Source organism: Patiria miniata, unplaced genomic scaffold (assembly GCF_015706575.1).
Source record: "Patiria miniata isolate m_02_andy unplaced genomic scaffold, ASM1570657v1 HiC_scaffold_24, whole genome shotgun sequence".
Lineage (NCBI taxonomy): Eukaryota > Metazoa > Echinodermata > Asteroidea > Valvatida > Asterinidae > Patiria > Patiria miniata.
In genome coordinates this window covers 19,425,364-19,453,142 of record NW_024037063.1, presented here as the reverse complement: position 1 = coordinate 19,453,142, position 27,779 = coordinate 19,425,364, and the positions used below count along the sequence as shown (strand labels likewise).

The 27,779-nt window shown below is 41.0% G+C and overlaps 1 protein-coding gene across 1 annotated transcript in view; it reads right to left on the bottom strand.

Moving 5' to 3' along the window:
• Positions 1-24,561, bottom strand: part of LOC119732356 (deleted in malignant brain tumors 1 protein-like) — a 34,852-nt gene extending 10,291 nt beyond the window's left edge. The window contains exons 1-17 of the mRNA XM_038205814.1: positions 23,858-24,561; positions 18,473-18,799; positions 17,717-18,055; positions 17,295-17,615; positions 16,641-16,970; positions 15,981-16,310; positions 14,951-15,274; positions 13,652-14,201; positions 10,813-10,816; positions 9,150-9,282; positions 6,327-6,662; positions 5,659-6,006; positions 5,221-5,556; positions 4,578-4,904; positions 3,922-4,254; positions 2,831-3,366; positions 2,401-2,653 (exon numbers count right to left, since the gene is read on the bottom strand). Coding sequence (XP_038061742.1) covers positions 2,401-2,653; positions 2,831-3,366; positions 3,922-4,254; positions 4,578-4,904; positions 5,221-5,556; positions 5,659-6,006; positions 6,327-6,662; positions 9,150-9,282; positions 10,813-10,816; positions 13,652-14,201; positions 14,951-15,274; positions 15,981-16,310; positions 16,641-16,970; positions 17,295-17,615; positions 17,717-18,055; positions 18,473-18,799; positions 23,858-23,960 — 5,230 coding nt within the window. The 5' untranslated portion in view covers positions 23,961-24,561. The remainder of the gene's footprint in view (positions 1-2,400; positions 2,654-2,830; positions 3,367-3,921; positions 4,255-4,577; positions 4,905-5,220; positions 5,557-5,658; positions 6,007-6,326; positions 6,663-9,149; positions 9,283-10,812; positions 10,817-13,651; positions 14,202-14,950; positions 15,275-15,980; positions 16,311-16,640; positions 16,971-17,294; positions 17,616-17,716; positions 18,056-18,472; positions 18,800-23,857) is intronic.
• Between the last annotated feature and the right edge of the window lie 3,218 nt (positions 24,562-27,779).

The window sequence follows — 27,779 nt, the reverse complement described above, 5'->3', positions numbered from 1 at the left end:
GGATTATCAAACATCATGAAATATGAAAACGGCGCTTATGTGAATACTTTATCAAAAGTTTGTAACTATGATTTAGGCATCTTAAAAGGCAAAGGCTATAACGTGAAAGTGTTTTTCAAAGCACATGTAACCTAATGAAGAAAACCCGCCTTTATACATAGATATTTTTTGAGATATTTTGTCTTGGATATACATGTATACGTTTTTTTTTTTTGATCAAGTATTCACAGTAGTAGGCGAGGCGTAAATTATGCCTTGTTTTGTGAGGAGGAGGAGCAGGAGAGAGAGGAGGAGGAGGAAGGACTTTGCATTGAGGAGGAATGTTGCACGGAGGAGGGTAGTGGAACGGGGAAGGCGTAGTCTAACGAAGAGGGAGGACGTTACGCGATAGCTTCATGATTTCACCAAAATGGGAATGATTTGCTCATCTTTTCCCTCATGCTCCTCATCCTCCTGTCCAAGTTAAGCGTGCGATGCCCTGCGCTCTTCCTATACCCTCCTCCTCACAAAACATGGGATGATTCACCCCTCACCTATTACCATTCACTCTTCTGAACTGTATTTGAAAAAAGAGTAAGTACATTCTACAATATTAAAGGTAATGTCCTTTGCAAACATCAACAAAACAAAATTACCAAATCATTGCGAAATACCTCACTTGACTGAAAGTAAACATTAGTCTCAAGCATCATGTGAAATCATGGCACCTGATGTATACTATCCTTTTCAATAATGAAAAATGTTCGAATCGATTTCAAACGATGGTCGGCCGACCACAGTTGACTGACTTTTTTTTCAAATACTGCCCCAAAGTACACAAATTGAGTAAGTTCAGATTCTTGTTTGCAATCGGTTACACATCCGTAAACGGGCGCAAACCAGCTAGTCTGGTTCCCTGACCTGACAATTACCCGATAACTCTCAAGTGCTCCGCTTCGTCTGAGGTAGGGTCAATACTAACCCCAATTCCATCCATTTCTGAAAAGTACAGCAACAGCAAATGTTGTGCATTACCTTTAATTAAACTTGAAGCATTTCGCTATAAGGCAATGGCTATCTAAAATATAATGAACAAACGATGTTCTGTTACAAAAATAATTATAGCAATTATCTGAGTGATAATTATCAGAAATAGCAACAAATAAGCTTAAAGTAAAGTCTATGAACTCCTAAAATCCGCTGGTAAAAATATTATCCGTAAAAATCACTTTCTTCTTACCATTACTCTTCGCCCAAAATCGCACTTATACAATTTACAAATTTAAAAGACTGAAGTGAAAGACGATTCTCCTTATTTTAACGTATTAAATCTGTGTGATAACAATTGCTAGCAAAACGGTTATCCTGAGTACAATCAGTGAAAATATAAATGATTGTCCTTGCCATTTTATAAGATACAAACTTGAAAGGCAACTGGGAGACGTTTCTGATACTTTTGGGCACTGTGACAAGCCTTTGCATCATGTGAATGGCCAATTACAAGTGGTTTTTGCACAGTTTTCCTTATTAACGGAAAAAGATTAACTACAATCCAATCACATTTGGAGCAAAATAAAGGGTTTGTTCAGCTGGAATCCTTGTTGACTAATCTACACAGGGTGATCGTGAATAGGCACTTCTCTTTAACGTATAAACTATTCCAAATTTACAAACTTGATTAAATTCGATTATATGGTTAATATATGCTTCATAAACAAATAAACGTTAAACCAATGCTCAAAATCAATATCTAACCATCTTGATTAAACGCGATTATATAAAGCAAACGTTCAAGCAGTGTTCAAAATCAATATGTAACCATCTTGAATAAACACAATTATATGGTATTTGTGTCCTTATAAGCTGACAAACGTTCAAGCAATGCTCAATCTCAATATCTAACCATCTTGAATAAAATCGATTATACGATTATTGTATACTTTATAAGCAAATAAACGTTCAAGCAGTGTTCAAAATCGATATCTAACCATCTTAGTAAGCATACTGCAACTGGGATGTACACGTGATATTAAAACCTACATGAGAGAAAATCTTTTACCTTAGATTAAAGCAACCTTGATTTGTTCTGGCGAAATCCCTATGCTTCTCCGAAGCAATTTAGAAAGTTCCAAAGTTCGTTTGTTTGCAGACTGAAATCGGAGAAGTTTTTTTTTTACAAATCAATGTCGGCACCTTTTTGAATTACTGCATTCATGTTATTATATAATTCATAGCTGTAACGGAGGAAGTAAGGGCTAATCACATTTTATGCAGAACTTTAACGTGAGGCTAATATATATCACATCAACAAAAACTAATTGTTCTAAGACTGTAAACATTTCTTGTTTTGCCACTTTCGATCACAAACATTCTTAAACTGACATTTCATTCGTGTTGGCCCGGTAACTTCGATAGTGTTACAAGCATCAGCATTTGGTCCAGGCACAGAAGGCAAAGAGGATTCGGAAACTGGGGCTGGGGCTGAAGCTGATGGGGCTGGGGCTGGGGCTGATGCGGCTGTGGCTGAAGCTGATAGGGCTGTGGCTGAGGCAGGGGCTTGGGCAGGGGTATGGGCTGGGGCTGGGGCTGGGACTCGAGCTTGGGCTGTGGCTGGGATGAGACTAGAGCTTGGGATGTGGCTGGGTAGGGGCTGGGCCTGTGGCTTGGTGTGTGACTGGGTTTGGGGCAGGGTATGTGGCTGGGACTGGAGTAGGGTCCGTGGCTGGGTCTGTGGCTGGGCATGTGGCTTGGTCTAGGGTTAGGGCTGGGTCTCTGGCTGGGGCAGGGGCCTGGACAGGGACTGGGGCAGGGGTTGGGGCTGGGTCTCTGGCTGAGTCTGGGTTGACGGTTAGGGCTGGGTTTCTGATTGGGGCAGGGACTGGTGCAGGGGCTGTGGTGGGGGCTGGGTCTGTGGCAGGGGCTGTGGCGGGGGCTGAGGCTGCGGCTGGGAAGCCTTGCCGGGGTAGAATGGTGGACTATTAGCCACTGAGGCATATGCAGGAGGGGACAGGTCGGCGTTGGCGGTGTTTGATACCGGAGCAACCCCTGGTGTTCGGTTGTTCTTGGGAAACCCGGTACCAGGTAACTGGACCATTAATTGGGGCTGGCCACTGAAGGGCATTGGACAGTACCCTGGAGGTGGTTGACGAGGTACGGGCTGGGAAAAGGGGGTCCCTCTATGAAGAGGGTTAGTTAGGACATTGGCACCGTTGGAATTCGGGTCAGAGGCTGGTGGTTCAGCGGCCGATGCCAGGGGTATGTTCATGTTGCTGGATGTCGGTGAAGACTTCTTGCGCCTGCTTCTGACTGCAACTATGATGACAATGGCGATGATTCCGATCACTACAGAGGAGATAGAAATACCTACGACTGCACCAGTGGAGAGGCCTGGGGGAAAGAGGAACACATATATTACGTTGGACGTTAAAAGAGCTAGCCAAATTCGTCTTTCACAAACGTCCGGCATTGTACAAGTTGATGTGCATTTAATAAGATTCAATAGCAACTCTACACAAGTTCCCGTTTCACTTTTAGAATAGGTTGCCATGGAATAGTTGCGTCATATAGAGTTCTATACAGTTTTATACAACAAAACAGTCTTTACAATCTACCCAATGATCCTTGGAAAAGTGTGTAGTTTTCAAATTAACGTAACATACAGATGACAAAGGATTCCACGTCTTAAGCATTCTTATTCTCACCCAATAACACCCTACTAGATCATCAATTAACTAATTATGGAGATACACACCGACGCAGTAGCACAGCACAGATAAACCTGACCAACAGCATTAACAACCGACAGCACAAACAAACATCACAGACGTTATACTAACCATCGTAAAGCACCTAACCCCAACCCTTTTTCATAATAGGTGATCTTTAAGCGAAAAATGAAGTAAAAATGAAGTAAACATTTCTCTTGATTAACAGACCACCAACCTGGGTTTGGAGTTCTCATGGTTTCTCCGCAAGTTACTCCAGCATCTTCGTTATGCCCACAATCAGTACTAAACCAGCTTCTGTGTGAACAGTGAGCGATGCTTGATTCATATCCTTGGCAGTTGACATCGTCAAGGACGATCTGTCCTGAGCCTTGGCCAAAGTGAGCATTGCTCCAAGCATGGGATGCAGAAGGCAAGCTAAGCATGCGGCAGACAACGTTAGCGTCATCGAGGTCCCATCCATCATCGCAGACTGTGCCCCACTCGCCTCGGTAGAAGACCTCAACTCGACCCTCATTGGAGGAGCTGCCACCAACAAGACGAACTGAAACTAAAGCAACAGAAAATTAGTGTGGTACTTTGACCTTCGCCTTTTTCAACATTGTTGGTTTCTATATTTAAGTACATTCTAAATTGCAAAATTTACCGTCAGGCACGGGAGCAGTCGATGAATGGTTGCAGATGACGCCATCATCTTTGGGTGGATTTGGGGTGATGGTAGTCATCACACATCACATACAAGCCTGATCAAAAGTGTTACCAACTGACAGCACACACACCAACCCCTACCCTTGTTCTTAATAAATGAGCTCTAATTGAAAACGAAGTACGAATGAAGTAATCAACTCTTTTTTTGCTAATAGATGCACCAACCTGGGATCGGAGTTGTGGCACCGCAAGTTACTCCAGCATCTTCGCTATGCCCACAGTTATGACTAAACCAGCTACTGTGTTGACAATCAGCGATGCTAGATTCATAGCCATGGCAGCTTACATCGTCAAGGATGATCCTTCCTGATCCCTGGCCGAAGTGAGCATTGCTCCAAGCATGGGATGCAGTAGGCAAGCCAAGCATGCGGCAGACGACATCAGCATCTTGTAGGTCCCATCCATCATCGCAGACTGTGCCCCACTCGCCTTGGTAGGAGACCTCAACTTGACCCTCACTGGAGGAGCTGCCACCAACAAGACGAACTGAAACTAAAGCAATAGGAAAATTAGTGTGGTACTTTGACCTTCGCCTTTTCAACATTTTTGGTTTCTATATTCAAGTACATTCTAGATTGCAAAATGTATCGTCAGGCACGGGAGTAGTCGATGAATGGTCGCAGATGACGCCCGCATCTTCGGGTGGATTTTGGGTGATGGTAGTCATCACACATCACATACAAACCTGATCAAAACAACTGACAGCACACACACCAACCCCAACCCTTGTTCTTAATAGGTGATCTTTAATTGAAAACAAAGAAAGAATGAAGTAATCAACTCCTTTTTTGCTAACAGATTCACCAACCTGGGATCGGAGTTGTGGCTCCGCAAGTTACTCCAGCATCTTGGCTATGCCCACAATTATTACTAAACCAGCTTCTGTGTGAACAGTGAGCGATGCTTGATTCAAAGCCATAGCAGTTAACATCGTCAAGGATTATCCTTCCTGATCCCTGGCCGAAGTGAGCATTGCTCCACGCATTGGATGCAGAAGGCAAGCCAAGCATGCGGCAAACGACCTCAGCATCTTGTAGGTCCCATCCATCATCGCAGACTGTGCCCCACTCGCCTCGGTAGAAGACCTCAACTCGACCCTCATAGGAGGAACTGCCACCGATGAGGCGAACTAAAACTAGACGAACTGAAACAAAAAACAACAGGACAATTAATTAATACATTGACCTTCCCCATTTCAACATTGTTAGTTTCTATATTTCAGTACATTCTAGAATGTAAAATTTACCTTCAGAAATGGGAGTAGTCGTAGTCGGTCTCGGAGAATGGCCGCAGAAGACGCCTGCATCTTCGGCATGACTACAATCTTCGTGTCCCCACGGCGCATGATCACATTCTGACAGACTCGACTCAAAGCCAAGACAACGAACATTATCCAGGAGGATGCTACCCGATCCCTGTCCAAAATAAGCACCACTTATTGCCCCAACGGCATAAGCATGGCCAAGCTGACGACAGACGACTCTAGCATCGTTGATGTCCCACTCATCATCACAAACGGTGCCCCACTGTCCATTGTGGTAGACTTCAACTCGACCTTCCCATGCAAAGCCACCAACTAGACGGACCAGTGCTGCTGAAACAGTCAACAGGATACGATTTTCAGAACGTACTATAGCACTTCAATTTATCAACAGACCTACAAATCTACTACACGTACTAAAAGATCATCAAGTAACTAATAAAAGGAGATGCCCACCAATTCAGTAGTCCAGCATAGTTAAACCTGACGAACAGTTTGAACAACCGACAGCACAAACAACAAAAACATCACAGACGGTATATACTAGCCATCGTAAAGGACCTAACCTCAACCCTCATTCATAAAAGGTGAGATTTAATCGAAAATAAAGTTTAAAAAAAAGAACATTTTCTCTTGATTAACAGACCACCAACCTGTGCTTGGATTTGTCATTGTTCCGAAGCAAGTTACTCCAGCATCTTGGCTATGCCCACAATCATTAATAAACCAGCCGCCGTGTGGACAGGCAGCGATGCTTGATTCAAAGCCATAGCAGTTGACATCGTCAAGGATAATCCGTCCAAAGCCTTGGCCAAAGAAGGCGTTGCTCCAAGCATGGCCGAATGTCGACTGGTAACCAAGCATGCGACATACGACCTTGGCGTCATTAAGGTCCCATCCATCATCGCAGACTGTACCCCAATGGCCTAGGTAGAGAACCTCAACTCGACCCTCATTGGAGGACATGCCACCAACAAGACGAACTGAAACTGAATGAAGGGTATTATAAAGAATGAGAATGAGACACAGTATGTTTGTCAACGTATTGATCACAATCAGGCATAATGCTGTTGGAAAGCACATAGGCCAGGTTTTTACAAAGAAGTAAATGCAATAGACTACCGATCTGGGTCACAAATAACTGAGGCATTTTCGCTATGACCACAGTATTACTAACGGCTACGGTGTTGACATCCAGCAATGCTAGATGCGTATCCTTGGCAATTCACATCGTCAAGGACGATTGAACCATCTCTTGACACATCCTGAATTGTCTATGTAGGCCCATATACAAAATTTCAACCCAATCCGATGTGTACAGGGTGAGTAAGAATGCTCTGGAACCAACTTAAAGAAAATATACAAAATGTGTAGCAATAATCAAATGCAAACGAGATATGTTATATGCTGGTAATTTGGGCAGTTTTGTGTGTGAAAGTTTACTGTATATAAATTGTACCATTTTGAAGACAAGCGCTACCAAATAATACACGCTAAAACACTCTGACCACGGTTCCATGGTTCCATGCATTGTTTAAAATGCATTAGTACGCGATTTCACTGTCAATTTGTTGAACCATGAAACCGTGGTCAGAGTGTTTTAGCGTGTGTTCTTTGGAAATACATGAAAATTTAACAAAGTGTGTTAAAAATGCTAGCCAATAACATAATCATTCGCACTTGCTTTGATAATTGCTACTTATTTTTTCATATTTTCTTGGGTCCAGATCAATCTGGCTCACCCTGTAGTCAAGTTCTCCATTTACAGGCCATTAAAACATGCACCTTTGAGATGAGGTCACATGACCGAAGATGACGTCAATCTTTGTCTATGTTACGTTCAATTAAGATGTGTAAAGTGCCAGCCGGATTCAAACACTGATGAATCTAGGTAAAGCACTGAATATGAATTGAATAGGTATTGAAATTGGTGCCATCACAGTTGAGAGTGGCCTAAGTAAAAATTACCCCTTTCACTTATTGATTGTATTTCTGAATCTAAGGACCTAATTCTTGAAATGGGGTAAAAAGGATCGGAGTGGATGGAGAAATAGTCAAGTTTTTAATGTATTTTTATTTTTTTATCAAGTTTTTTTTTGTAATTTATAATTTCATTGAAGAGAAAAGCATTAAACAATTTTAATTAGTTGTTTCCTGAACGTTTTAATCACAGTCAGCCCGTGTAGCATATCGACAACAAGTCGCAACTAACTGATGAATCCAAGGCCTTATGCGACATGTTCGGATCTACAATATCGAATCTTTGTTCTTCGCCATTTACCTCTTTAGGTCTCTCTGCTTAATTACGGGTCATATCCTCTTTAAAAAAAAACTTGAAATGAAGCCAGCTTTGCCAATTTTCCACAAGTAACTGCTCTCTGCAATATGATTTTTATGGAGCATTTATTTTTTGGGTAAAAAAAAATTGACAACAGGATATACTTTTTGCACTGTATCCATCAGTGCACTACTTTAAAAGGATATCTAATATAATTATGTGACTATCATCGACACAAACAAAATTGCCCAATTGCGTACAACAAAACTAGAAAAACACATCAAATACTTAGCCCATGACATGTAGCTGACTACTGGCCGCTCTATATCCCATATTCAAACTAGCATTGTCTGTACAAAACGGTGACGATGTGAAGGTATACATAAAAGGTGCAAGCTCAGCCCCCCCCCCCAGCCCCATAAATGTGGCCTATATTTGTTATTAGCAATGTGAGTGTTTATTTAGAGCATAAATCAACTATGAATGTGAAAATACTATCTGAATGTGAAAATAAATTCGGTAACAAGTGCAAACATTGTGAGTTAATTCCCCAAGTGTGACCTTTATTTACAGAGGTAGTCCAGTAAATAGGCCACATTAATTGGGCTAAGCCCCCCCCCCCCCGGATTCTCCGAACTGTGTGTCCCCACGATTCCACAAGTCTGTCTCGGTGTACACTTACCTAGCCGAGTCCATACCCATTGAATGTTGAAAAGAAAACTCAGTGAAAACAGCAGGAGGGATGACATTAGGAATCCTTGCATCTTGATGAGGATGGTCGTTGCCTTGGAGACCTATACGCGCCCTTATCACGACTAACGACACAACTTGACTTCGTCTGCCGATACTGCACCGTGCCACAAAATGGCGTCGTATAGCAGTTATGACACGCGCAGTACTTCCTGCACAATCTTGACAATGTTGTATGATGGTCTCGTCGTCAAAATTAATATTGCATTCAACCAATTTATGATGTACAGGAAAACGACGAAGTAAATAATTAAGCACATCGAAATACTAAGCCTTTGTTATGTAGCCTACTGACTAACTACACTGTACAGCCCATAATATTATAGCTGACTACTGGCCGCGCTGCCGTCTAATAAAGTGACAATCTGATAGGTAATTCTCCGAGTTCAAATTTTCTGAACTGTATGTGTCGCTACGATTACATGTACTATGTCTGTTCATGATTTACCCGATGGTGCCTGGGTTGGTAGTCCCTGGGTCCATACCCATGGAATGTTGACAAGAAAACTCAGTGAAAACAGCAGGAGGGATGACATTAGGAATCCTTGCATCTTGATGAGGATGGTCGTTGCCTTGGAGACCTATACGCGCCCTTATCACGACTAACGACACAACTTGACTTCGTCTGCCGATACTGCACCGTGCCACAAAATGGCGTCGTATAGCAGTTATGACACGCGCAGTACTTCCTGCACAATCTTGACAATGTTGTATGATGGTGGATCGACTTCTTTTGTTGTTGTGCATCTACTATAACGACACAAAGACGACGTGCGCAGTCTCGGTTTCGTTAGATTGTTTGCGATTTGCATAAGAAAATCTTTATCCCACTGGGAATGCGTGGCAATCAGTAAAATTGGTTGGTACACTTTATCATACTTGCACACATGGATCGTGACGTAAACACATTATATTTAGTATGAATAATTATATGGGATTACTAGTCAAACATTTAATTATATCTTGATATAAAAACTTTGCTTCCAAAACGCTTTAATGAAACGCCATTTCGTAACCTAGAATTCCCTGTCCTTGTTGCCTTTAGTTACAAAGTAAGTTCTGACTGGCTGTTCGGCATAGGCCTATACTTTTAAGTTATCAAGACAAATTTGACATGTTTTATACGATACATAGTGCAACTTTTTCCTTTTTCCCCCAAATGGGTAAATAGGCCTATACGTATTTTGGAAATACATGTTCATTCTTCAAATGCTTGCTGGTACGTTGGTTTGAATGGCTTGTGTGGCGTGATCGGATTTGGGATTTCTGAGTGAACAATGCCGCACCACACAGTAAACTAATTTGCATGTGACCTGACCGGAGTACAGTGCTCGCCATCCGCGGTCAATATGTAGTCCTCGTGTAAACAAACATTACAAACTATTACATGTACTTTCAAGATATCGAGACCAAAGCTTCATTAATATGTGTAATCGTTACACTATTTGGGATGAGTAATTATTGTGAAAGTGGTATCGGGTATAGGAAAGCGGCGAAGTGGCCGGGCATGACTTGTTCATCATATTAAGTGGGACAGATTTATTTTGGATTACCAAACTTCATGAAATATGAAAACAGCGCTATGTGAATAGTTTATAACAATTTGGAACTATGATTTAGGCCAAGGCCAAGGCTATAACGTGAAAGTGTTTTTCAAAGCACATATGTAACCTAATGAAGAAAACTCGTGACCTTTATATAAAGATATTTTTTGAGATACTTTTGTCTTGGATATACATGTATACGTTTGTTTTGAATCAAGTATTCACAGTAGTAGTTGAGGCGTAAATCATGCCTTGTTTTGTGAGGAGAAGGACGAGGAGTTGAGAGAGGAGGAGGAGGAAGACCTTTGCATGGAGGCGGAGGAGGGGAGAGGGCGGGGCTCAGAATGTTGCACGGAGGAGGGTAGTGGAACGGGTTAAGCGTGCGATGCCCTGAGCTCTTCCTTCCTCCTCACAAAACATGGCATGATTCACCCCTCACCTACTACTATTCACTCTTCTGAACTGTATATGAAAAAAGAGGCGCAAGTACATTCTACAATAGTAAAGGCAATGTCCTTTGCAAACATCAACAAAACAAAATTACCAAATCATTGCGAAATACCCTACTTGACTGAAAGTGAACATTAGTCTCAAGCATCATGTGAAATCATGGCACCTGATGTAGGCCTACTATCCTTTTCAATAATGAAAAATGTTCGTATCGATTTCAAACGATGGTCGGCCGACCATAGTTGACTGACTTTTTTCAAATACTGCCCCAAAGTACACAAATTGAGTAAGTTCACATTCTTGTTTGCAATCGGTTACACATCCGTGAATCGAACCAGCTAGTCTGGTTCCCTGACCTGACGATTCCCCGATAACTCTCAAGTGCTCCGTTTCGTCTGAGGTAGGGTCAGGGAACCAAACTACAAGAACAGCATTTATTTCTTGGTTTCCCCAGCATCTATGAACCAAATTTTGTTTCTATAAAATACTAACCCCCATTCCATCCATTTCTGAAAAGTACAGCAACAGCAAATGTTGTGCATTACCTTTACTTATAAACTTTAAGCTTTTCGCTATAGGGCAAAGGCTATCTCAAATATAATGAACAAACGATGTTCTGTTACAAAAATAATCATAGCAAAAATCTGAGTAATAGTTATCAAAAATAGTAACAAATAAGCTTAAAGCTCAGTATATGGACTCCTAAAAACTGCTAGTAAAAATATTATCCGTAAAAATCACTTTCTTCTTACCATTTCTTTTCGCCTAAAACCACACAATATAAAATATACGAATTTGAAAGACTGAATTGAAAGACGATTCTCCTCATATTAAATGTATTAAATCTGTGTAATAACAACTGCTAGTAAAACATTTATCTTGATTACAATCAGTGAGAATAAAAATGATTGTCCTTACTATTTAATAAAATACAAATTTGAAAGACAATTGAGAGATATTACTAATGCTTTTGGGCACTTTAACGAGCCTTTGCGTCCTATGAATAGCCGATTACAAGTGGTATTATACATAGTTTTGCTTATTCATCGAAAATGAATAGGCAATGCAATCACATTTGTCGCAAGAGAAAGGGTTTGTTTAGCAGCAACTTTTCTAATCCTTGATTACTAATCTACACAGTGTGATTGTGAATAGGCATTTCACTTAAACGTTTAAACCATTCAAAGGTTATCAACTTGATTAAAATCGATCAAATGGTTTATACAATGTATGTCCTTCATAAACAAGTGAATATCCAATCAATGTTCAAAATCAATGTGTAACCATCTTGAATTGATTAAAGTCGATTATGTTATGTGTGTACACTTTTAAGCAAATAAACGTTCAAGCAGTGTTTTTTTACTCAATGTCTAACCATTTTGATTAAATTCGATTAAATAGGTTTTTTGTATACTTTATAAACATATCAACGTTCAAGCAATGTTCCAAATCAATATCTATAACCATGTCGATTAAACTCGATTATATAATTATTTTTTGTGTACCTTATAAGCAAATAAACGTTCAACCAGTGTTCAAAATCAATATCTAAGCATCTTGATAAAACTCGATTAGTACATGATTAACATATTCCTCATAAACAAGTAAACGTCAAAGCAATGTTCAAACAATATCTAACCATCTTGGTTAAAATGGATTATATGATTATTGTATACTTTATAAGCAATAATTATATAAGCATAAAAATTAAAGCCAGTTTACCCATACATATTGGTTGAGAGCCCGTCACGTGACCGGTCTTAAACGGTTGAGAGGCAAATACCATGATATAGCTAGAGGGGCGTTTAAAAAAACATTGAACAAAATCGTCGGAAATGCATATATATATGTGGGTTTTTTTTTTATTTGTTTTGCTTTTTGGACCGAAACATTTTGGCTTTTGGACCGAAAAGGTATTAATGAATGGAAATAAATATGTGCTTGGCCGGTATAAATATGTGCTTCGGCTCGGGTCATTATCAGCATCCAGACTCCAAACCGGTCTTAAACAAATTATTTAAAACCGACCAAGCACACGTTGTAGAGGCCTATTCCCTAAATAAACGTTCAAGCAATGTTCAAAATCAATATCTAACGATCTTGATTAAACTCGATTATTGTATACTTTATAAGCAAATAAACGTTCAAGCAATGCTCAAACTCAATATCTAACTACCTTTCTTAAACTCGATTATATGATAATTGTACCCTTCATAAGCAAATAAACGTTTAAGCAATACTCAAAATCAATATCTAACCATCTGAGTGTTAGCATATGCAACGATACAATTTTCACGCTCTTCAATCGTTTGTATTTTGTTTTTTCTTTTAACGAATTTTCACATTTTATGCGATACCTAAAACTATATGAAAGACAATCTTATAAGTTGGATTAAAACAACTGATATCTGTTCTGGAAAAAATACAATGCTTCTCCGGAGCAATTTTAGAAAGTTCCAAAGTAAGCTTCTTTTGAAGACCCAAATCGGAGGTTTTTTCTTTCAAAATCAATCTCGCACCTTCAACTGACTGCATTCATGTTTCATACAATTTTATAGCTGTAACGGAGAAAATGACACATGTATTATTATTATTTATTACGATTAAAACATATCGCATCAAGTCAAAATTAAAAAAATTCTGAGATTGTAAACATACAAAAAAATCCTTGATCGTTTGCGGTGTTTGCGAGTTTCGATCACAAACATTCTTAAACTGACACTCCGTTTGTGTTGGTCCTGGTAACTTCGATAGTGCTACCAGCATCAGCATCTGGGCCAGGCAAAGAGGACTCGTAAACTGGGGCCGAGGACTGAGGTTGGGGCTGGGCCTATGGCTGGGTCTGGGTCTGTGTCTGGGTCTGTGGCTGCATGGGGCAGGGGCTGGGTCTGTGGCTGGGGCAGGGGCTCGGGTTGGGCTTGTGGCTGTAGCTGTTGCTGGGGCTGTGGCCGGTGGCTAAGGCTTGGTCTGAGGCTGGGACAGGGGCTGGGACAGGGGCTGGGGATGGGGCTCGGGCTGGGGCTGGGGCAGGGGCTTGGGCTGAGGCAGGGGCTGGGGCTGAGGTTGGGAAGCCATGCCGGTGTAGGCTGGCAGACTAACAGCCACTGAAGCATATGCAGGAGGTGGCAGGTGGGCGTTGGCGGTGTTTGATACCAGAGCAACCCCTGGTGCAGGGTTGTACTGGGGAAATCCGGCACCAGGTACCTGAGACTGGACCATTTGGGGCTGGCCACTGAAGGGCATTGGGTAGTAGCCTTGAGGTGGTTGACGAGGTACGGGCTGGGAAAGGGGGGCCCCACTATAGAGAGGGTTAGCTAGGATATTGGCACCGTTGGAATTCGGGTCAGAGGCCGGTGGTTCAGCGGCCGATGCCAAGGGTATGTTCATGTTGTTGGATGGCTTCTTGCGCATATATCTGACTGCAACTATGATGACGATGGCGATGATCGCGATCACTAACAGTGAAGAAGAGATAGCAATACATACAACTGCACCAGTGGAGAGGCCTACAGGGGTAATAGGAACACAAACAAATACGCTGAATCATTAAAAGAGCTAGGCAAAGTCGTATCAGATTTCGCTATTGTACAAGTTGATGTGCATCCCGTTTCACTGTTACAATAGGTCGGCATGGAATAGTCGCGTCACATTTGGAGTTTTCATGGCAACGGGATCACGCATTGATATTCAGGGAGTACGTTTGGCTTAGAAAGTACTTTCATCGCCTTCCACCGCTGTGGCCCGGTTTTGATTCGTGCCTGGGCCAATATGTGGATTGGGTTTTCAATCCCTACTTGATCCCGTGGGTTTTCCCTCAAAAAAATTCCCAACATCTAAAACCGTAATTTCTTCTCACTGTCTTCTCTTTACTGGGCCCCACGAGAGAGTACGGTAGTAGATTCCTCTGATTTGGCTACCCAGTTAAAATATAAAATATATATACAGCCACTCAGTATGAAAAGTCGGTTTTCGTCGCCCGTTTTGCGCGTTTTTTGTATTTGGAAACTTGTAGAAAATGCAATCATGTATACAATATTCGCTAGCCAAACGCCACAAATCCTGAGCAGCAATCAAACAAAACAGTCTTTATAATTTAAACCGATACTCCTTTCAGCTGCAAGCTTCCACACACAAAATACTGATCGATATTAAACTAGCAGTCGGAAAAGTATGTAGTTTTCATGAAATGAACGCCACAACAGAGACGAAAAAGATCCGTAATTTTAAGGAGTTTTAATTCTCAGAGTACACTGACCTGCTTCTGGTGAATTGCAAGTAACTCCGGCGTCCTCACTATGCCCACAGTCATTACTAAACCAACTGCTGTGTGAACACTCAGCAATGCTTGATTCATAGCCATAGCAGTTGACATCGTCAAGCATGATCTGTCCTGATCCTTGGCCAAAGTGAGCATTGCTCCAAGCATTGGATGCAGAAGGGAAGCCAAGCTGACGACAGACGACTCTAGCATCGTTGATGTCCCACTCATCATCACAGACAGTACCCCACTGTCCATTGTGGTAGACTTCAACTCGACCTTCCCAAGCTGCAGAGCCACCCACTAGACGGAGCGATGCAGCTGAAACGGTCAACGATGATAAGATGTTTTCAGAACGTACTGTAGCACTACAATTTTCAACCGACCAACGTACAACTCTACTACTAATCAAGGGCGGATCCAGGGTGGGGGCCAAAGGGGGCCATGCCCCCCCCCCAAAAAAAAGAAACCAATTTTGTTTTAATTTTTTATGTGACGTTGCAATAACAGCAGGCAATGAGTACACCACCATCTTTTCCTAAAAAAGCATTGGTTAAAGTGATGAGAAATTGCCTCAGACATTGCCTAAAAAAACATTGGTTAAAGTGATCAGAAATTGCCTCAGATCGCCCCACAGAGCATCTAGAATCCAAACATTATCCGGAGCCCTTCAGCGGGCCCCGGACCCCACGCCGTAATGTTTTTGACCCACTTTTTTGGGGACCAAGATTTTTTTTGGCTCCCCCAAAAAATTGTGTTCTGGATCCGCCCTTGCTACTAATGAATCATTAATTAACTAATAAAAGGAGATACACACCGACGAAGTAGCACAGCACAGGTAAACCTGACCAACAGTATTAACAACCGACAACACAAACAACAAAAACATCACATTCAGTTTATACATGTACTAGCCATCATAAAGGACATATTAAACCCAAACCCTTAATCATAATAGGTGAGCTTTAATCGAAAATGAATAAGTAAATATGAAGTAAACATTTCTCTTGATTAACAGACAACCAACCTGGGATTGGAGTTGTGGTTTCACGACAAGTTACTCCAGCATCTTCACTATGCCCACAATCACTACTAAACCAGCTTCTGTGTGAACAGTCAGCGATGCTTGATTCATAGCCATGGCAGCTAACATCGTCAAGGGTGATCCTTCCTGATCCCTGGCCGAAGTGAGCATTGCTCCAAGCATTGGATGCAGAAGGCAAGCCAAGCATGCGGCAGACGACCTCAGCATCTTGTAGGTCCCATCCATCATCGCAGACTGTGCCCCACTCGCCTCGGTAGAAGACCTCAACTCGACCCTCATTGGAGGAGCTGCCACCAGCAAGACGAACTGAAACTAAAGCAACAGGAAAATTAGTTTGGTACTTTGACCTTCGCCTTTTCAACATTGTTGGTTTCAATATTTAAGTACATTCTAGATTGCAAAATTTACCGTCAGGCACGGGAGTAGTCGAGGAATGGTTGCAGATGACGCCTGCATCTTCGGGTGGATTTGGGGTGATGGTAGTCATCACACATCACATACAAACCTTATCAAAAGTATTACCAACTGACAACACACACACACACACCAACCCCAACCCTTGTACTTAATACGTGAGCTTTAATTGAAAATGAAGTAAAAATGAAGTCATCAACTCTTTTTTTTTGCTTAAGATGCACCAACCTGGGATCGGAGTTGTGGTTTCACGACAAGTTACTCCAGCATCTTCACTATGCCCACAATCACTACTAAACCAGCTTCTGTGTGAACAGTCAGCGATGCTTGATTCATAGCCATGGCAGCTAACATCGTCAAGGGTGATCCTTCCTGATCCCTGGCCGAAGTGAGCATTGCTCCAAGCATTGGATGCAGAAGGCAAGCCAAGCATGCGGCAGACGACCTCAGCATCTTGTAGGTCCCATCCATCATCGCAGACTGTACCCCACTCGCCTTGGTAGAAGACCTCAACTCGACCCTCATTGGAGGAGCTGCCACCAACAAGACGAACTGAAACTAAAGTAACAGGAAAATTAGTTTGGTACTTTGACCTTCGCCTTTTCAACATTGTTGGTTTCAATATTTAAGTATATTCTAGATTGCACAATTTACCGTCAGGCACGGGAGTAGTCGAGGAATGGTTGCAGATGACGCCTGCACCTTCGGGTGGATTTGGGGTGATGGTAGTCATCACACATCACATTAAAACCTTATCAAAAGTATTACCAACTGACAGCACACACACCAACCACAACCCTTGTTCTTAAAAGGTGAGCTTTAATTGAAAACGAAGTAAAAATTAAGTAATCAACTCTTTTTTGTGCTAACAGATGCACCAACCTGGGATCGGAGTTGTTTCACCGCAAGTTACGCCAGCATCTTCGCTATGCCCACAATTATTACTGAACCAGCTTCTGTGTGAACATTCAGCAATGCTTGATTCATAGCCATAGCAGCTAACATCGTCAAGGATGATCCTTCCTGATCCCTGGCCGAAGTGAGCATTGCTCCAAGCATTGGATGCAGAAGGGTAACCAATCATGCGACAGACGACCTCAGCATCTTGTAAGTCCCATCCATCATCGCAGACTGTACCCCACTCGCCCTGATAGTAGACCTCTACTCGACCCTCGTAGGAGGAGATGCCACCAACAAGACGAACTGAAACTAAAGCAACAGGAAAATAAGTGTGGTACTTTGAGATTCGCCTTTTCAGCATTTTGGTTTCTATATTTAAGCACATTCTTGATTGTAAAATTTACCGTCAGGCACGGGAGTAGTCGGGGAATAGCTGCAGATGACGCCTGCATCTTCGCCATGACTACAATCATCTTGTCCCCACGGGGCATGATCACATTCTGATAGAGTCGACTCAGATCCGGTACAACGAACATTATCCAAGAGGATGCTACCCGATCCCTGCCCAAAATAAGCACCACTCTTTGCCCCAACGGCATAAGCATAGCCAAGCTGACGACAAACGACTCTAGCATCGTTGATGTCCCACTCATCATCACAGACGGTACCCCACTGTCCACTGTAGTAGACTTCAACTCGACCTTCCGAGGCTGCAGAGCCACCAACTAGACGTACCGTAGCAGCTGAAAATAGTAAAAAAAGGTACACGTGCTGTACTACTGCAAAAAAAAAAAACCGACAAATCTACTACTAACACAGGGTGCCTAAAAAAAGCCCCGAAACCCTCAAAGCGTCCTTTTTTCACAGCTTAACAAAAAATATATCGCAAATATGTTTACATAATTATATACAGAGTATTGTCCACTAGCTGTCCATGGTCTCAATTATTACTTGTAAGAATGTAATGAATTTGGGGTGATGGCAGTCACACATCACATACAAACCTGATCAAAAGTATTGACAACTGACAACACAACAACAAAAACACTATCGTAAAGGACCCAACCCCAACCCTCGTTTATAATAGGTGAGCTTTAATCGAAAATGAATTACAAATGAAGTAATCAGTTTTTTTTTCTTTGGCTAACAGATGCGCCAACCTGGTATTTGAGTTGTGGCTTCACAAGTTACTCCGGCATCTTCACTATGCCCACAGTTATTACTGAACCAGCTACTGTGTGCACAGTCAGCGATGCTTGATTCATAGCCTCCGCAATTCACATCGTCAAGTATGATCTGTCCTGATCCTTGGCCGAAGTGAGCATTGCTCCAAGCATTGGATGCAGAAGGGTAACCAAGCATGCGACAGACGACCTTAGCATCTTGTAGGTCCCAATAATCATCGCAGACCGTACCCCACTCGCCTTGATAGTAGACCTCTACTCGACCTTCGTTGGAAGAGCTGCCACCAACAAGGCGAACTAAAACTAAACGTATACAATGTAGTTAGTTCTCCGTCAACATACTTTATCCACCAAAGATAAACTCATTTATACTCAGTGACATTACTTGTTGGCTTTAGTATTTATTTTGGTCTACTAAGTGACTTAAGACAAGTCTATGTTTATAGTCATATAATTATCTGGCTAATCATAGATAGCGTGGAAATTTCTAGAACGCACTAGGCATAACAATATAATGCAATTCTATATTATGCAGATTAGATACAGAGTTAAAAGAGGCTCTCATCCAATCAGGAGAGAGTTGGGCAAACTGTTGACCTATGAGAAACTTTTATAAGGTGGAATATGAGAAACTTCACTGTATCCAGGGACGCTTAGGAGCTAACCAGCGGCGTAGCTTCGTGGGGAGGGGGCGGGGGGCCGCACGCCCCCCCCCACTGAAAATTGGGCATCCGAGAAGAGTAACCATGATTAGCTGGATGGAAGAACATAAAGTCCCTTTTTCCCGCTATTGTGTGCTTATTTTTCATCAAATTTTCATTTTTTTTGTCGTGAGTGGTTGTTAATTGTCACGTCCCTTGGAAAGCAAAAAACGCCCCCCCCCCCCGGATGAGAACCCTGGCTACGCCGCTGGAGCTAAGTGTGCTCCATTAAATATTTTTCATTGTGACAGTCCATTGATGAAACGACATCTAAACTGATTTGAAAATAAAAACAATTGTCGCGCCGCCACCCAAAGCTCCTCTATTTAAAGGACATTGTCAGTTGTAAGTAGGTTGGCCTAATTTTGACGGAGTATGCCCAATATATGGCCTCTCTTTTAACCAAACAGCATTTTTTTAATGCGGTTTTAGCCAAGTTGATTGATTCAGGTTTTGGATTGTCTGGTATTGGAATTGCTCAATAGTTACAACTATTGTAACAAGCAGTTATAAAGGTGCCTTCAGGTTCCCCTTCGATTAACTGTGCATGTACATAGATTATTGTTATTTAATTGTTGATTGTATCTTTGAATAAAACAGAAAAAAAAAAAATATAAAAAAAGGTTCCCCTTCGGCTATTAACGTTCTGACTTAACGTTCCCAACTGTAAGAATTCTTGTCTTGCTTGAGCTCAAGGGGATGATTGTGCCGTTTTAGATACATCCATTTAGGATTTGATGATACGCTCAAGTTTTATGAAAGTTCAAATTCACACTATCATTTTGGGAGTGAGTCGACTGAATAAGGAGTTAATTATAGTGTAAAACAGAAATCATCATCAAAAACCAGCATGCCCAGTGTGGGGTTTATTTTCTCTGGCTCTGTCAATTATTCACTATCAGTACCCTGGTGTTCCTCATTTTTCACAAGAGGGCCGGATTTCCTTTTGCCGTCTACCACAGTATAGTCTGGTTCCCAGTCCTGACAATAGACCTTTCTTTTGTTTGTAAACATTGGCGCCATTTTATATGGGCTGCCGCAGGCGCATATATTGAAGCCGTGATTGACAACATGTTTTTCCCAAAAAATTCCCCAAAACGCCCTCAATACAAAGTAAAAAGGCATGTTTAGGAATTATGTTGTAGCTTTGTTGACAATGTTGTATTTCCAACAATAAAATAATTTTTGGGTTATCTGTAATAACTCGTTTTCATTTTTGCAGTCTTGGACCTTCCATAGTATTGCAACCCGTGGTTGGCAAAAGTGCAGTTTGCCAACCAAGCGTAGAAAGGTCTATATCCCGACGCTCACGTCTAAATTGTAGGTCAGGCAGCCTCCGTGGCTAAAAATAAACATGACGACATTGATGGCCCTTTCAAAGCTCGGCTTCGTTTCCGATTTCGCTTTATCACTTTTAGCTTTGAATGTTCTGATCAAATTTTTAAATAAATCACTTGCTTCGTAACATCATACAGTCACGATAATACAGTTTGATGCTTCAGTAAGATGACATTGACTAATGTTGATCTGGAATCTTCAAAATTAGGCACCCAAATAGCACTGTTAGCAGGCAGAGCCGAATGAAGACCGAGTTTTGAAAAATCTCGGTAACGGTCGTCAAATTCAAAATTGTACATGACGCAGCAAAAAGTTCGCCCATACGATCCAAGTATATTGATGCACAAAATCGTCGTTGAATTTCAAGTTTTGTAAATGAAAGCAATGAATATTAATGATCAACTCAATTAAAAAAAAAAAAAGCAATTAGCAGTTAATTAAACCTATATTATACTCGGAATAATCGGGCGCTATCCGATTGTCGACGAAACGAATTCGGCAAACTTCGGAAATTTTCAGAAAAAAAGAGGAATTCCTCCCGTTTTAGTCACGTGACCTAAATTGTAATACAATGTATTACCGGAGGCTAGCTGACCTACAACGTAGTCCCCAGGGTGTCGAGCAGTACGCGCCCACTACTACCTGCTCTCTCACCCTGGTATTGGATCATTTGCATGTTCAAGATTTTTGAACACGTATGCAAATGAGGAATAGCCTGCCTGTGCGCTGCATTTGCGTTTATTTTTGTATGCGGTGTCTGGGGAAACACAGAATCAATTCGTCGCAGCGCGAGCATGGCGTGAGCAACGAAAACGCGAGCATGGCGTGATGAGTAACGAAAACACGATTTTATTTTAATTAAACTGTAACGATCTTAACGAGACAACATGCAGTATCACATCATATTAATATTAATAAATTGGAAAGGAAATGAATATTTTCGAGAATGCGTGGACGAATGATCGCGACAACACGTACTGCACGGTGTGAATAGCAACACCAAGTACACGATATAAATCCATTTCTAGCCAATTGCGGTATCGAATCAGGACACAGGAAGAAAGTTTCCTATCCAGGGCTTACTATTGGAAACGTGGTTGGAAATAAAGTAAGCACTGGGGACGAGGTTGACCTGATCTAAGATTCATCAGGAATGGTCAAAATCTTTTGGTCTGGGAACCAGACTAACCACAGTACAGTTAGCCTTTAGTCAAGGCGCGCGCGTCTACCCGGACGCATGGGGCCCCTGATTCTGACACGAAAAAAGACCAGTCGCGTGCCTCGCGGCTTCGCCGCTCGTGACCCAAATGCTCGCGCGTAATAAATTTTATGTGACGTGTTCTGTGCATGTGATGGGTCAAAGGTTTTATCGGTCCGTACGTGCTCGTCGCGCTGCAGGACAAAAGTTTCAAAAACATTTTAGGTTAACTATCTTTTTAAAATTTGCTTGAGTTCTCTTGAATGAACTGCTTTTCGGGTGGTCCCGGCTAAAAAAAGTTTATTTTCTCGCGTGATAATTTCTTTTCGCGAAGCAGTTTTTGATCCGGTCCGGAAAATCTTCAACCCATCCGGAACTATAGAAAAGTGGCATCGGTACACTTGACGTCGCATTTTCAAAATAAACCAGCTTAAATTTGGAAAAATATTTTGTAGTATCTCCCTTCACCCACTCAATGTTAAGTATTAACCAATGTCACTTAAATTCGTGCCTTACTTGAGCCGAAAGCAGACTGAATAATGTTTCCGATCTGAACGATATGAAAAGAAGGCAAGATTACCATATGCAAAGTTCACTAATTTTCCTCTGTATTGACTAACAAGCCCCCAGATAGCAATTTCATGTCATCAAAGTCAATTTGAGCAGTGAGAAAATACAAGCATTTTCTTAGAAAACACTTTAAAAATTTCAGTCCACTCTCATAGGGTTTGTACACCTGCAGAGTGTTGAGTGAACTTCGTATACATACATCTTTCCGGAAAGAATGTTGCAACCACTCGAACCAGACGCCACTTTTTTCTTCATATATCATCTCAATAAAGGTCAGTCAGTGCAAAAATGTTGAAAAGACATACATCTGAGACTGAGAAACATTCCACATTTGTTAGGAAATACTTGGAAATAATGTTGTTAGAAAATTGTCTTGACTCTCCATAGACTTTGTACACAACCGCTGAAGTGGCGTCTGGATACTACATTCTTTCTCGACTGCATAATTCAGGGTTGCTGGTAACCCCATAAAAATGTGGCCAATTTACTGGACTACCTCCGTAAATAAAGGCCACACTTCCACCATGTACAAAATCATGTTGAACTACGTCAAATTTTTATTTTCACATTTAGGCTTAGTTTGTAGTTTGTTTTTGCTTTAGAAGCATACTCACCCTCTTTATAGGCTAATCAGAAAGTGCTGCCTTTTTCAGATGTCTAATTTTCGTGAAATTTCGTGTTGACATTTTGATACGCAAACGTGCGCAAACGAATCTGAAAATTTCACGAAAATTAGACATCTGAAAAAGGCAGCACTCTCTGATTAGCCTATAAAGAGGGTGAGTATGCTTCTAAAGCAAAAATAAACTACAGACTAAGCCTAAATGAGAAAATCTAAATTTGGCAAAGTTCGACAAGTTTTTGTATATGGTGGAAGTGTAGTCTTTATTTACGGAGGTAGTCCGGTAAATTGGCCTCATTTATGGGGCTAGGTTGCTGGGACCCCTTGGAGCGGAGGAGGGCACCTCCATGCATGCCATTCTTAAATTATCATAATTGTCAAAAAGTACATAGTTCTTCGTATCCTTCAGATCCATGCACTTATTTTACAAGGATATCCAATACAGGAAAGAATTCCATACATATATCATCAATAAGTTTTCTCTGAAGTGACCTATCACTAGTATCAGCCATCAGAAAGCGATAAAATGTCCTTAAAAAGTCAAATTTAGAAGGGAATATATTGAAGCATTTACTGAGAAAACATTTTTCACACAGTCTCATAGGGTTTGTGCACAGGATGTCACCTTAGTGATGTCTAGGTATGGAATTCTTTCCCCAATATGACTCTCGTCGTCAAAATTAATATTGCATTCAACCAATTTATGATGTACAGGAAAACGACGAAGTAAATAATTAAGCACATCGAAATACTAAGCCTTTGTTATGTAGCCTACTGACTAACTACACTGTACAGCCCATAATATTATAGCTGACTACTGGCCGCGCTGCCGTCTAATAAAGTGACGATCTGATACAATTGTACGAGTTAAAATTTTCCGAACTGTATATGTGTCGCTACGATTCCATGTACTGTGTTTCTTCATGACTTACCCGATGGTGCCTGGGTCGGTAGTCCCTGGGTCCATACCCATGGAATGTTGACAAGAAAACTCAGTGAAAACAGCAAGAGTGATGGCATCAGGAATCCTCGCATCTTGATGAGGATGATCGTTGCCTTGGAGACCTATACGCGCCCTTATCACGGCTAACGACACAACTTGACTTCGTCTGCCGATACTGCACTGCCACAAAATGGCGTCGTGTCGCAGTTATCACGCGCAGTGCTACCTGCACAATCGAGACAACCTATGTGTGCACAGTATCGACTAGTTTAAACACGATGTGTATGACGTCATCATTCCAATAGAAATGTGCACAACAATGGCCCCACAGAGGTCAAATCGCGCATAAGTTTACTGTGGGAAAACGGCTGTGCATACCATCTGTCGTCGTTGTGCATCCACCATAACGATACACAATGACAGTACGTGGTGCACAGTTATATTGTTGCCAACTTTCATAGAAAAAAACACCACTGTGAATTGCCTGCATGTGTGGCAATTGGTACACACTTCGTAACCTAAAATGCCCTCTCGTGGTTGCCTATATAGCTAAAAAGTTTGACAGGCTGCGCTGGTCTATATTTTAAACGCAACAGTTGTTCAGACAAATTGTACATGTTTTTAAAGTTATGTATATAGTGCAGTTCCCCCTTTCCCCCCCAAATGGATGAATATACGTTTGGATGATACACTCTTCAAATACTCACGTAGCCTCAGGGCTTGTGTGGCGTTTTTCAGGACTTCCCAGAATGATGCAATGCTGCGCCACACAGGAAACTAATTTGCATATGAACCGGCGACCGGAGTACGGTGGTCGCCATCCGCGGTCATTATGTAGCGATTATATCGGGTACAGGAAACTGGTATCCACACAGCGAGTCTCAGTCATATTTTCATCCCTTAAAAATTCATTAAAAGTCCACTTCTCCGTGAAAAGAATCTTTAAGAGATGTTTCACGGACATTTACATGGGGCTTATATAGGACTAATCCTGTAAGGGTATTTTCACACTTTTTTGATGACCCTGGCCACTGAGGATTATCATTGGTTATACATAACGGTACACTGGGTCTACCTCCATGGGTAAACAAGGGACGTTCTTAAGGGTGCTTTCACGGACTCCTAATCTGGCTTAATATGTTGAAAAATCCGTGAACATTTAGTTAACTGTAATTTCAAGGGAAAATGGCTCTTTAACGAATTTTTAATATGTTTTACTAGTTTATTCACTTTCGAGAATCTTCGAGATTGGCGAAACTGACAACATATCGGTTTACGTTCGTATGTCTGCGTTTCTGACTGCTTACAGAGCATTTCGGAGACTCTAGTACTGTGGAAGCTGCCGCAAGCATCTGTCCATGCCTGCGTAAAATGAGTATTGGCACGATACCCCGATATTTGGGTGAATCGAATGCATAATAATTACGCAGTGGATATCGTTACGGTAGCCGTATTGCGATTTTCAACTGCTATCGTTAAGGAACCGTCTGGTTCCCTGACCTAGTAATAGAATCTACATCCGAATCTTTGGCTATTGGAACCAGACTATCATTCAACCGAATTGTTTTCGAACTTTATTTCCCAAAAAAGAAAATGAAAACTACTTAAATAAAATCCGTAACAATAGCAGTTGAAAATCGCGTTACGGCTGCCGTAACGACGATAGCTACAGGTAAAAACGCGTAATAAAATCCCACATTTATTAAGGTGACGTTGGCCTAGTACCATGTCTACTGGACTTAGGCCTACCAAAGTTAGTCAGTTGCGACATTGAACGCCAACAGGAGTAAAGAGGGCTGTAGGACTTTTCAACCGCAGGTGAAAGACTTTCGTATAGGCCTACTTCTACTCAAATAGTCTGTCTCTTCAGAAACAGAAATCAGGTCAAACCTCATTTTAGGAACAAGCTTCCATCCGCAACACTGCCCAATATATAACCAGTAATATCGACATAATGATACTTAATGTATCATCACAGAACAACTTTAAGTCATACACACACCTAATGGTATTTGGTTGGCACAATAATAGTTTATACAAAGGGCAAGTCATGACTTGTTCATAATGAGTGAATACATTTATTATGGATTACCAAAAATAAAAACAGCGTTGATGTGAATAGTTGATACAAAGTGTGTAGCCATTAAGACATATTTCTTTCTAAACGCATCTTGCATTAGAAAGGCCAACTACTGTAACGTGAAAGTGTTTTTCAAAGCAACTGTAACCTAATGAAGAAAACTCAAGATATTTTTTAGATAATGGACATGAAGTAATGTTTGTCTTGGATAGACATTTGTTATTTAATCAAGTATTCACAGTAGTACGCGAGGGGTGAATCATACCTTGTTTTGTGAGGAGGTGGAGGGAGTTTGTATTGAGGAGGAGGAGGGGAGAGGGCGGGGCAAGATGTTACAAAAATAATTACATGCATAGAAAACATCTGAGTAATAGTTATAAAAATAGTATCAAGTCTATGGACTACTTAAAACTGCTAGTAAAGATATTATCTTTTAAAATCACTCGACAAAAATATTTCTCCTTACCATTTCCCTTTGCCACACGCCACACAATTAAAATTTACAAACTTGAAAGACTAATTGAAAGACGTTTGTCCTAATTCTAACAGATTAAATCGTGTAGTAAGAACTAACAACTGCTAGTAAAAATTTCATCTTGATTTCAAGCAGTACAATATAAATTTACAAATGTGAAAGACTTAATTGAAAGACGATTCTCCTAATGTGTGCTAACAGCTGCTTGTAAATTAACGTTCCTTTCCGTCATGTGAATAGCCGATTACAAGCGGTATTATACATAGTTTTGCTTATTCACCGAAAACGATTAAGGCAATCCAATCACATTTGTAGCAAAACAAAGGCTTAGTTCAGCTGCAATCCTTGTTGACTAATCTACACAGTGCGATCGTGAATGAATAGGCACTTCTCTTAAACGTATAAACTATTGCAAATTTACCAACTTGATTCAACTCGAATATATAGCTAATACATGTATATAATTAATAAGCATGTAAACCTTCAAACAATGGTCTACTAACTCTCTATCTTGATTAAACTGGATTAAAGATTATTGTATACTTTCTATGCAAATAAACGTTCAAGCAGTGTTCAAAATCAATATCTAAGCATCTTGATTAAACTCGATTTCATGTACATGATTAGATATTCTTAAAAAAACAAATCAGCCATAAAGTAATGTTCAAAATCAATATCAAACCATCTTGATTAAACTCGATTACTATTGTAAACTTTATAAGTAATAAACTTTCACGCAATGTTCAAAATCAATATCAAACCATCTTGATTAAACCCGATTCTAAGATTATTGTACACTTTGTTGTCGTCGCCGATTAGTTTCTTCACCGCTGTTCCATTCAGTTTAATTTGCATAGGATGTCAGGTCATATGTTTCTTTATTCTCTTAACATATTATTATTCATCAACTAGCTTACGTAGAATTTTTAGGTCATAGGGTGTCAGTCAGCCAATAGCGTTGCGTCAAAATTCATCACGTGAACTCGTTTTATATTTAGTCTGGATAATTCCAGATTCGCGCCAGTCTTCGTCACGCACCGAAAGCTGTGAAGACTCACCAGAATGCCGCTGTGAACCCAGAAAACCTCTGTATACCCAGTCCTGATATCCACTGTGTGTAGCGACAAGTGTTGGTCCCGCATTCGATTTGTGAGTTTTATATCGAATCGTTTATAACTGTATTACTTCATGAAGATACTGTATATAACCTGTGAAGCTGTGAACACTATGCTCGAACTGATTGTCTTATTTATTGTAAACACATTGTATAATTGTACCTGCGTTTAAACATTGTACTTTGTGACCTTTGGTGTGTACTTTTTTCATTATTGTTTCTATGTAATTTAATGTACTCAT